Consider the following 11,950-nt stretch of genomic DNA (forward strand, 5'->3'; position numbering starts at 1 on the left):
AAAACACTACTCATCATCTTCTTCCTCTAAAACATACGTTTTTGGTACAATTTTGCAAAGGAATGGTAATGATGCGTTTCAATTATCACATGATATACATAACTAATGACTAAGTGGCACTAACCCAAATTATAGTAATCATAAATTTTTCCCGTATTTTTAATCTAAATTCTAAATAACAAAAGAAAAAAAAATGAACGTATTTGTAAGGATGGGGTTGGTCCACTCGCCGTTCTCTATCAAATGAGCGAGAGGCTCTGCTACTCTCCCTCTTCCTCTCTCTCTCTCTCTCTCTCTCCCTCTCCAGGCTGGTCATTAGAGAGACGGTCCTCGCTCAGTCGCTCTGCACTCTCTCTTCAGTTTCAGAGAATTTCTCTCTCACTTGTTATCATGAAAGCTGAACAAGAAAGGGCCGCCTGAAAAGAAGCAAAAGATAGAAAAGATGTTTCACACCGTATTTCAAACCGCCCAGATTATGCTTCTGAACTCTCAGATTACCAACAAAACCCTTTCAAATTCGCCATCTCCTCATTCCCACCCTTCTCTCTTTGTTCCATGCCGAACCCCATCTCCCTCTGTCTCCTTTGGAAAGCCACGGATGGCGGTTCTGGAGATTAAAGCTTCTTCTGCTTTGGTGGAGTCGGACCCCAGAGCTTACCTTGAGCGCTGCTTCAAAATCTCGCCGGATTCCGATGTGGGCTCCTCTTCTTCCTCGACTTCAGCGTCTTCTTCTTCTATGGTTGCACCTGTTATGAAAGGTCAATATGGTGCTTTTGGAGCTGTGACTCTCGAGAAGTCGAAGCTGGATTTGTCCTCGAAGCAAACGAAATCTAGCCCTGAGGTCACTTTTTGAATTCGGTTTTCATTATTTTTCTTCTTGCTGGTTATTTCTAATTTGCTCTAAACTAGAATCCTAGTCTGACTTAACTTGTTTTCTAAATGTTTATGAACTGACCAATTTGCAATATTAACTCCTATATCTATTTCCTCGATATTGTAGGGCTAGCAAAATATTTTCTTGCTTAATTTATGGCATACTAACAAAACTAATTGATTTTTTTTTTCTGGAAAAAATATTATTCATTTCAATAGAAACTTGGGTTCCTAATTTCCGCTATTGAAGATGGAAATGGAAGAAGGGGATAAATCGTTTCTTTGAAGATCGAAATGGAAGAAGCGTCATGGCCCAGGCATATCAGGCGAGCCTCGAGGGATTAGGTTTGCAGTTGATATATGCATCACAATTGAGCCTCCAAAACATCAAAACTGCACCATGAGGCATTTTTGTTTGGATTACCTCAAGGTTTTCCATCCCCATGTCTCGATGACTTTAGCGAGAGAAAAGGTGATTGCTAGAGATCACCATCAGACTGACTCCAACAAGATTTCATTAACTAATTCAACGTGTCAATACAACTGATAAACATCAGATAAATACATAACTTCAAACACAACGCTCAACTAATGACTGACTAACTAGGAAACTGGCTCTTGACTGATTCTCAGGTCTCAGCCCAATTGACACCTAACGAGCCCACTACCCGAATTTGACTCAACATGAAACACATCCATGGGTCTGACCATAATCCTAGGACTCTTATTAACTCATCTCTATATCCCATTTCTTAGTGAGACCCCACGTATTCATGGGCTTTTATCCCACTGACTGCAACTACCACTCCCTACCTAGTATCGACTCATGCACATGTAACATATTCTGCAAGGTTTAAGCCTCATGAATTTTTAAAACTACTAATTAAGTATCTTTCAGAAAATTAAGCATCTAGTAAACCTCCTTTGAAGAACCAGTTTGTCCTCTGGGTAATTGAGGGGTGGAGGTAGGGGCTGTAGGCTATAATGTTATCTTTAAAGATATTGTTGTGTGATTTTAGGAAGTATTAGCCCTTCGAAAGCTAACATGGTTCTGTTTTTATCATGATTCAAGGGAGGAAATTAATGTACCAAGAAGTGGTACTTCCTTTTTTTGATCAATAAGGTAAAGGTATCTCCAAGAAGTGGTATTTCTATTACCAAAAAAAAAAAAAAAAACGAACAAAGAAAAGGACTTCTCCACGGCTGAAACTTTACATTGCTTACTGATAAAAGATCGCACGGTGGTTTGAAGTAATTGTATGAGTCTCTAGATGTGTATTTGAAGAGCTCATCTGCCCAGATAGGAAGTTTAGTATGAAAATACATGAGATCATCATTTCCATGGTAGTTGTCATTAGTTGGATTACTGCAAGACTTCTCTAAAACCAAGGGTTTTCTTTTCACTGTTAACTTGGATTTGTGTAAGACTTCTCTGTTAACTTTTAGTTTAGTGAATTTCATTAGTTTTATTTTCTTGATTATTTAGAAGTCCACTTTTTAGTCCTAGTTGTAAACGTGAGATATTTAGCCACCACTTTCTAGCGTAGAGAGCAAAACTGTTTGGAGCATCATCTCTTTTGTGGTGTTTTGGGACATTTAGAAAGAAAGGAATGGTTACATTTGTTAATGCAATCAGCAATTCAATAGAAGAATTGGTGTTATGGGAGATTTAGAAAGAAAGGAATGGTTACATTTTTTAAGTCAAGCAGCAATTCAATAGAAGAATTGTGGCTGAAATATTCTCAATGTTTTCGGAGTGGTTATTAGTGCATCCAGAGTTTGAGGATATTCATTGAGAAGCATTGAGCATTGATTTGTGGTCTATTTGGGATTTTGGATATTTATTACAGAGGATGTGTATTACGTAATCAATGGGTTTGGTTTTTGTTTTTTGTTTTTTTTTGTATTCTTTTTGTTGTTTCTCTGTTTCCTTTTGTAAAGGAGAAACCTCTTCATTTTATTCTTGTAATCCTTTTTCTTTAAATGGAATTTATCTTTATAATAGAAAAAAAAAAAACCTTCTTCTGACCTTAAAATGAACATCTTTGTTCAGAACAGAACTCTTAAATTAAACCTATAAATCCACCAAAACAAACCCATTTTTATGAACATGCAGTTATCTAACTTGTAGAGAAGTAAAAATGGAGAAAGTAATCTCTGTGGCCATGCTTCAATTGTTGCTCCATTGGAATCATGAGAAGATTTGAAATAGGTGGTGCAATCCAAAATCAAAATTTACAAGTCTATTCAGGTTGATAGGTACGGATGCCTTGAGAGCTTAGTATACTATCATTCCTTCAAGGACTAAAGGTTTTATATCTCATACTATATCTTTTCTGGAGGCTAAGGGAGATTCTCAAGTGATGATGAGTTGGACGTCAAATGAAGATAATGGACCCTGTGACCCTGGGTCCTATGACATACAATTGGGGAAGCAAGATCTCCATCTACAAGTACAAATGCCTTGCTAAAATGGGTTAAAAGATTAAAAATCTCTTGGTGACTTGTTTGCAAAAGGGGGAGTTCATAGGTGGATTTGTATTTTTGATACTTGGCTACCTAAACATGCCTACTTTACCAGTGTGGGACATGATATGCACCTGATATGACACTAGATATTGCATGAACACTGGTATACTCCATAACATTAACACTACTAAAATATGTAAATTTTTGTGTTTAAACAAACTATACTATAACCAATAAAAACATCAATACTATAAAAAATCTGTATATGTTGGAAATTTAAATAAAAGTTGGCAAGACATAAGCCTTTAGAGGTGACACTTTATTTCAAAAACCAGATATAGAACCATGATATAATCATATTGTTGGGATACTTGTACCTTTATCAGTTTCCAGAGTTTAACACAGAAAGCCATATCTCTGTTTCCTGTATCCATGTTTGTAGCAATATCTATATGTAGGTATCATAACTTGTATTTTGGTCTACCCTACTGTATAAATTGTTGGGCTTTATTTGTAGTTTGGCTGGGTAAGCCACAGATGGGTCCTATTCTCCCTATGAGGAGGAATTTCTGTACTGCTTGATTTTTTTTTCTGATTTATTAAGGATAAAAAAGTGTTGTCTATGGCCACACATGAACCTTCTTTTCCTAAAGAGCATAACCATTAACCAATTACTATTATTTCAATATTAATATTAATGAAGATCATCATCATCATTGTCCAAGCCTTATCCCAACTATACGGAGTTGGCTACATGAATCCTGTTTTGCCAATCCGTTCTATTTAAAGCCATATCCACTGTTAAAATTAATATTAATGAAGATGCTGTTGCATAATAGCCACTTCATAAACTATGATGTGGAGATAAAATGCTTAATTTACAAGTACCAAATTGGAGCCATTTGGTTCCAGTATAACATCATCACTCTAATTGCATCCTTGAATTTATCATCTTTAGATTTTTCACGCAGCATTTTTTATAAGGCTTTGAAACCATTGTTTTCGGAACATGTTGTCTTTCATGTGTATAGGATTGCATGGTACCTAAAGATTACATTCTGCATGTATGTTCTAAATGTAACAAAATTGTACTTATCTTCTGTAGAATTCCTGCAATAATTAAAACTTCAATTCTTGCCTTGGAAGATTTTTAAATTGATTTTGGATTAATACAAGATATCTGTTAATACCTGAAAGTGACTTTGAGGTAGCTACACAGGTTACTTCATATGAGTTGTTTTGAATACATGGAAGCTAACTCTAGTTCTTGGAATACTGTAGACTGCAATTGGAGGAGGGGGTGGAGACATTGGCAAGAAAATTAATCATGGTGGTGGTGATGGTGGTGATGATGGTGGTGATGATGATGATTACATTGGTGACTTTGATGATGGAGATGAAGGAGATGAGGGTGGATTGTTTAGGATGCGGCTTGTCTTTGAAGAGGTTACCAATACCTATTCTGCTCTTTCTTTTATTCATGAAAAGCTAGGTGCTTTCTTCTATCTAAGTATATGTACTTAGAAAGTTGATTGCTTTAATGATTTGTCTCTCTTGTTGCAGCTTTTTGATCGAAAATTTGTAGATGCAGTTTTGCATGAGTGGCATAAAACGATGATGGATTTGCCTGCTGGACTCCGTCAAGCATATGAAATGGTAAATGTGGTTTCTGTGATTTAATTTGAAGGAACCAAAAAAGACTAAATGAGAAACTGATTGTAATTTTCACTTCAGGGTTTGGTGAGTTCCGCTCAAATGGTGAGGTTCCTCACAATCAATGCAAGGCCAACTACTGCTAGATTTATTTCTCGAGCTCTTCCAGGAGGAGTTTCTAGGGAATTCATTGGGAGGTAAATTGATATTGAATTTTTGTAATCATGTGAATGTATAGATATGTTGAATGTCCGTCCCATAATCCATAAAGGTATATAGATGAATATGCATCTACCTGAATTTAATTACAACGTTATCTCATTATCTGTGTAAGTGTGTATTAGTTGCGTAACCGTTCTATGCTGAATAGGAAAGCACAAAAGGCCAGTTAAAAATTACTGACAACTTTCTTTGCATGGTCTTGAATTGAAAAGGAAATTAAGAAAGTATAGTTCTTCCATAAAGAAGTTTAATAAATGAATTGCCAAGTCTGATGATAATGTGCTGCATAGTTTTCAAGGCACCAAGGCGAGGCTAGGCGACTGGGGGGCGCCTTGTCGCTTAGTCGCCTAGGCGATGGATTTTTTATGTTAAAAATATAGATCCTAGGGTAGTTCCCTAGGTACCATAACCATAATTCTTTAATAATTATTCATGATTTTCATAAGAAAAGTATAAATTTCATATTAAAGTATAGAAAATCAACATATTCATGAGAAGAAAAGGAAGAAGGAAAATAAAATTCAAAAAATATAGGGGCTGAACCCTTATTTTTGTTATAGGAAAAGAAGAAAATAAAAAGTATCAGTAGAAGAAGAAGAAGAACAAGAACAAGAAGAAGAAGAACAAGAAGAAGAAGAAGAAGAAGTAGAAGAAGAATATATGGAAGAGGAAAATGTGCTGATTAAATAAAATTTTAAGTTCTTCCTTATTGGTTCAGGTTTTTAAGTCTTTGAAGGTTCAATACAGCATTTAGCAATGTTTGTGTTGATTAAACCCTAATAAATAAGAAAATAATAAAAATAAATTAGTATATAAACAGACAAAATGATTATTTTAGTTTAATAATGTCTATTTTATATTTATAATCTCAAAAAAGAATGAATAAAATAGTGTTTTATAGTAGGAAGTATAAAACTGCTAGGCGATTAGGCGAGGCGAGGCGAGCCTCAAAGGGCGCCTTGTCGCCTAGGCGTCGCCTTGACAACTATGATGTGCTGATTAGTATTTTGGGCAAATACTGTAGGCTAATAGATCTAGCAGGGTTTGTTTCTTTGAATTTATCATGGAAATGGATAAAGCTGTTAGACTATTGGTCTCTAGTAGATACCATCTCTGAGTTAATAAGACTTCTACCTGGTAAATTGTTATTCTCTAGTATATATTACATAGAGGTATGTTTGATTAGGGCTCAGTGCTCAAAAAAAAAAGGTGATCAGAGATTATGTTGTTTCTTTTAATTGAGCTTATAAAATGCTTTCGCTAATTTTCTAACCACAAAAATTTTTTAGATCACTGTTTTTGTGATTCCCCTGAATCAATGCAATCTTGCTGTGTTAATTGTGATGACGAAGATAGAAGAAAGGAAAAGGAATATAAAGCAATCAATGAAGTCAACCTTTACTAATAATTGTTTTTATGTTAGATACATTTGGCTATATATGTAGCCTTTTGTATGTTTATAAGGTGCATGCTGCTTCAATTCCAAATTGGAGATTCACCTGTAGGAACTCATATTGTAAAGTTAGTTTGATGTGGTACATTGGCTATATAGGATTCTTAGTGCAATATCATGTGAAGGAAAGAATCAATGTGAGCATTCACCCATGCGAAAATTTTGTACATTATAATTCTCATGACACATTAACAGAATTGAGCACAAAATAACATGTTCTCTAAGTTCATTTAATTCTTCAAGACTTCATCACATTTATATTGTCTTTAGTTTGTTACCGTTTTTGAGTTGTCTACATCTTATTCAATGTTTTAACTATTCCGTTGGTAATTGATTCATAATTTATCAAGCAGGATGATTGCAGATCCAGCCTTCTTGTATAAGCTTCTTTTAGAGCAAGCTACTACAATTGGTTGTTCTGTTTGGTGGGAGCTGAAGAGTCGAAAAGAAAGGTAAATTTTCACCTTCATAGAAATGTATATTGCATCTTATCTGGTAATCATTCAGTGTATGTCTTTGTGCATTGTTTCAATTATAGGATAAAGCAGGAATGGGATCTGGCACTTCTTAATGTGCTAACAGTATCAGCATGCAATGCTATTGTTGTTTGGTCTCTTGCTCCTTGCCGTTCGTATGGGAATACTTTTCGGTTTGACTTGCAAAATACACTGCAGAAGCTTCCAAACAACATTTTTGAGAAAAGCTATCCCCTCCGAGAATTTGACTTGCAAAAGAGAATTCATTCTTTCTTCTACAAGGCTGCAGAGTTGTGTATGCTTGGTTTAACTGCTGGAGCAGCCCAGGGTGCTTTGTCAAAACTTTCTGCTAGTAAGAAGGAAGGAAGGTAAACCATTTAGTTGGCAATGTTTCCCTTAATATTATTTATTTTTGGTTAATTCCATTTGTTGAATTGAGCCACTCTTCTAGAACTATTTATCTTAGTTATGATTGCTTTATCTGGCAGGTTATCTGTGACAATTCCAACTGTGAGTACCAATGCTCTTGGTTATGGGGCTTTCTTGGGACTTTATGCAAACTTACGGTACCAGCTGTTATGTGGAATTGACAGATCCACAATAAACTATTTTGATGTTATTGGAGTAGCACTGTTCTTTAGCACAACATTGAGGTGTGGTTCTGCTGAAGCTATCATCTTTATAAATCTTATCTTGGCAGTTGTTCAGGTGGTTTTCATGTGATTGTTCTTTTATGTTCCCTTGTCTTGCCTTCCCAAGCATTAATGTTACATTTAAAGATGATCCAAGTATTAGCATAAAATATAAGGGTTCATTTGGTTCGTGGACAGGATTGGAGTCGGAATTCCCAGGAATCGGAATCACCTATTCCTGAATCAGAATCAGCCAAAATTTCCAATTTTCCCCTATTAAAGAACTTCAAAAACAGTCCACTTATTGTATTTTTTAATAAATATGCACATTGGCAACCTGTTAACAAGTACTACATGGAGAAAATATGAAAAACAATGAAAAGAAAAGCACATAAGGATAAAGGGGACAGATTCCAACTTTGTTGAACTGGGCTTTGGTTTGGAAGAAGAGGGGGAGAGAGGAGAGGGGAGGAGGAAGAGGGAGAAAAAGAAGAGGGGATGGAAGAAGAGAGAAGAAGGGAGAAAGAAGAGGAAGGACAATAGAGATACAGGGGAAGGACAACCGGCTGGCGACTGGTCTTACCTCGTGGGAGGAATGCCTGTGAAACGGTGAGGACTTTGGTTGATTAGGGGTTTGGATCAAATGGTTTTCTTTTGTCAAAAAAATAGGGAGAAGGGGGAGATGGAATGTGAATCACATTCCTTGGGGGGGTGCCGGAAGCTGGGAATGGCCATAATCCCATTCTGCCTAGAATGGGAATGGGAATCCCATTCTGATCAACCAAATGATTGGAATCAGATTGGGCCATTCCGTTTCTGATTCTAGGTGCCTATTCCTAAGAACCAAATGTACCCTAATTTTTCTATGTGAGTTTATATTATGTATTTATGGCAATGCTTTACCTTTTCTTTTACTATTTTGTGGTGCTAATAGAAAGTTACAAATCTAGATAGTAATGTTATAATTCAATTAATATTGTCCTAACCTCTAAAATTTATCCATTTGTGCAGTACTTCTCTGGAGTGACTTATCTTAGTGAGAATATTGAGCAATTATTATTGTTCTAAATCTTCTTTCCACCTATGGCTTTACCATTTCTTTTTTATGGATTTGCTTTTCTAATATTGATTCTGATTTTCCTATTAGTAACTCCCTCTTCTATTACTAAGACCCCAGTACAAATGTCTCCTTATGATGAGCAAATAAAAAATGAAAAGAAAAAACTCCAGTTGCACTCTTGCTGATGTTTTGGCAGCCACATTGGCTGAGCTAGGGATGTGGCTTAATGAATAAAACTACCCAGCCTGTTGTTAGGATTTTCTATCAAGTGACAACTTAGTGCCTGTAAATATCTTTTATGGGACCTAAGCAGGTACCAAAATAATGTGCACCAGGTTATCTTGTATGATAACCGGTGTTACCTAGACACCTGTTCAGATTGTAATATTTTTCTTTTCATTAATAATATTTTCTTTTTACTATCTAAAAAACAACTAATGTGCACAACTCTCCACAACAGTGAACCAAGGGACCAATGTCTGCTGATTAAGTTATAGAATTACACTGATTGTAAGGTCTAGGACTACTCTCCATGACGGATAGACTGATATTTGTCTGCTTCAGTTCATCAGTATCTTTGAAGCATGTATGAATGTCCAATCAATGCACTGTTCCAGTACTCAAAGCAGTCTCCTTACATAAGACACCCTAAATTAGTATCAATGTTCTTTTATTCATCAACTACGTATCACTGATAAAAAAACAACTATATATAAAGAATGAGAGAGATCAAGCATAAGATGTAAAATTTGTAGATCTATGCTGTCATAAGAAAATATGCTTCAATTAGTCTTGATTTCTGGGAATGCACTACCCCCCATCTTGTGTGGAATCTTGTCCATTTTATAAAAAAATAAAGAAAATATTCTTCAATATAATATTGTTATGTATCAAATGCAGGATTCTGAATGTTCAAATTGGAGAGACATCAAAGTTGGGTTGGCTTGGAATAGAGGCAGATCCACTGGTTCAGTCAGACAACCTGTTGAAGGCATACAACCGACCATCTGAAGCTGTTGCAAATCCTTCTTCAAAGTGGTTCATTTCAAAGAATGCTGTTATTTCTGGGCTAGGACTCCTAGGCATAAAGCAGGGGAAGGGTGATTCTGTTGCTGAAGGGGAGGCTTCTCCACCACCCAAAACACGGAGAAAGAGAATTGTCAGGAAGAAAGTCAATGCAAGTTCAGCTTAGTAAACTCTCTTCATGACATCAAAGACCAATTTTGTACCCTGAGGAACATCCAATGAACAGGAAGTACTGCAGTTGATGGAAGTAAAAGCAACACACCAGTTGTGTGGATGGTGATTTTTTTGCTGCCAAAGCAGAAGATGCTTGAATTGCGTGCTTTTGACAATTGTAAGGAGAGGCATATAGAGAGAGGTATCAAATCGTAGCATTTTTTTCCAGCTTAGTCATTAGTTTGATGCAATAGATTTCTAAGTTTTAAATTTCTATTTAGAAATAGGGGATGAGAATTTTTCCCACCAATGAGGGGAAATTTCTGTTGCCTATTGTTTGTGTAAATTGTGGCACGGGTTTCATTTCGGAATCCAAACCCTTTTGAGGCAAATATTGAATAAATGTAGTCTCCTGTTTTTGGCCTTCGCCCTCAAATATGTGTTCGTTTTTTTTTTATTCTGGATTTTCTTTTTCAGGGTTCTGCTTAGTGCAGTGTGACAGTTTGCCAGGAGCAAATAACTTTTCCCTCTTTGCCTTAATATTTGCAGAATTATTGGCTCATATGTGCTTATTGGACAATATATCTAGCTGCTGTAAGACTTCCAACAGAAAAAAAATAAAATAAAATAGAAATCTTATCCAGTGGGCATCTTTTGTTTGTTTTTTGGGGTAGTGATTTTCTTGCTATGGACTTGTTCTTTTCCAGCAGTTTCTTATCTGATTTTGGTTGAGAGGTGTACTTTGTGTCTGTTTAATCTGTCATGTATTCGTGTGGTTCCATTCACCGCTAAGTAGTTATTATTTACTAAACTTGACAATGATGTTGTGGCTGAATCTTTGGGACAGAAACAGCCCTCAAATAATAGTTGTATGTCAATCAGCAACTTTTATTATCAAATGGCCCCATAGACTAATGATGAAGCAAGAAACCAGAAAACACAGCCAAAGAAGAGAAGGTAGTGTTTGGTATCTTTGCCCTCTCTGCCCCAAAGATATTGTCTTGATCAATGCTAATTGGCATACAACTATTATTTGAGGCTGTTTATAGCTAAAAATGATTCATATTTTATCAGTTTGCATGGATAAGACTGTTTCAAATAGAAACAGGAATGGTACCAATATCCAATCCTTGTTCAGTTTCTTGAAATTTTCTATATTCCCTTTCAAATTCGAAGATTAAAGTGGGCGTATCTTGTTTAACTAATCGACATGCTCGTACAAAAAGGTTGTGGCCAGCCTTGTACTAGCTCAGCTGTCACATATTTGCCTTAAACTTTAGGGATGATAGCAGATAAGGGCAACTTTTTGTTCTTAATATCAATAAAAAAATACTATTTTTATATAATAACACTAAAATGGGGTATTTTTTCTGGGATGATATCAAATAAAGGCAGTATCACTGTTGATCGTTTTCCTCTGCCACTCTATTCACCCACTTCGACGGCACAGGAGGGGTCAGAGGAGGCGTTCCCATGCATTGCCCAGGCGGAAAAGAAGGCAGAGGAGGAAGACGACCAACAGTGTCGACTGCCCTTGTTTTCTGCCTGTGTAAGTTCTCCGGTGAATATAAATTTCAGGACTTGATATCAAGACATTCAACAAATGTAGGGGAGTAAACGTAGCAACTGAGAAACAGAGCTTGGGAAACAAATTCGATCTAAGAAAACAAGAAAATCAATCATTTCAATCAGACCCCAGCTATCCCCCACTCTCTCTTGTGCATCTGAAGAAGAAACCCAGAATACGTATTGATGTGAATCCAGTAGAAGTACCAACGTTGGAGGAAGCACTCGCGTATCTGAAGCACAGATCTGTAAACTGTAAGCCATCGCCATGAGGAGGTCCATGAACCTGAAGACGATCAACAGTGACACTGCCTTTGTTTGAATGGGCAGTCGACATCGTTGGTCGTCTTCCTCCTCTGCCTTATTT

The 11,950-nt window shown here is 36.3% G+C and overlaps 1 protein-coding gene across 3 annotated transcripts; it reads left to right on the forward strand.

Annotated features, from left to right (window-relative positions):
- Positions 1-202: 202 nt before the first annotated feature.
- On the forward strand, positions 203-10,836 carry LOC148852115 (protein RETICULATA-RELATED 6, chloroplastic-like). 3 transcript variants are annotated; one of them, XR_016099241.1, is made up of 9 exons: positions 209-841; positions 4,624-4,788; positions 4,906-4,998; positions 5,077-5,192; positions 7,024-7,122; positions 7,209-7,514; positions 7,635-7,799; positions 9,739-10,219; positions 10,495-10,836. XR_016099241.1 is itself a non-coding variant. In XM_088944685.1 (8 exons), exons 1-8 carry the CDS (start codon positions 443-445, stop codon positions 10,028-10,030), a joined length of 1,635 nt encoding a protein of 544 aa, XP_088800811.1. In that variant the 5' UTR covers positions 203-442; the 3' UTR covers positions 10,031-10,453. The 3 variants fall into 3 exon arrangements, 1 of the variants encoding a protein (XP_088800811.1); XR_016099242.1 differs by having other exon boundaries at positions 10,567-10,836; XM_088944685.1 differs by lacking the exon at positions 10,495-10,836 and having other exon boundaries at positions 203-841; positions 9,739-10,453.
- Positions 10,837-11,950: the final 1,114 nt, after the last annotated feature.

This window comes from Nelumbo lutea, chromosome 5 (assembly GCF_056320005.1).
Source record: "Nelumbo lutea isolate HS-2025 chromosome 5, American lotus-T2T, whole genome shotgun sequence".
Taxonomy (NCBI): domain Eukaryota; kingdom Viridiplantae; phylum Streptophyta; class Magnoliopsida; order Proteales; family Nelumbonaceae; genus Nelumbo; species Nelumbo lutea.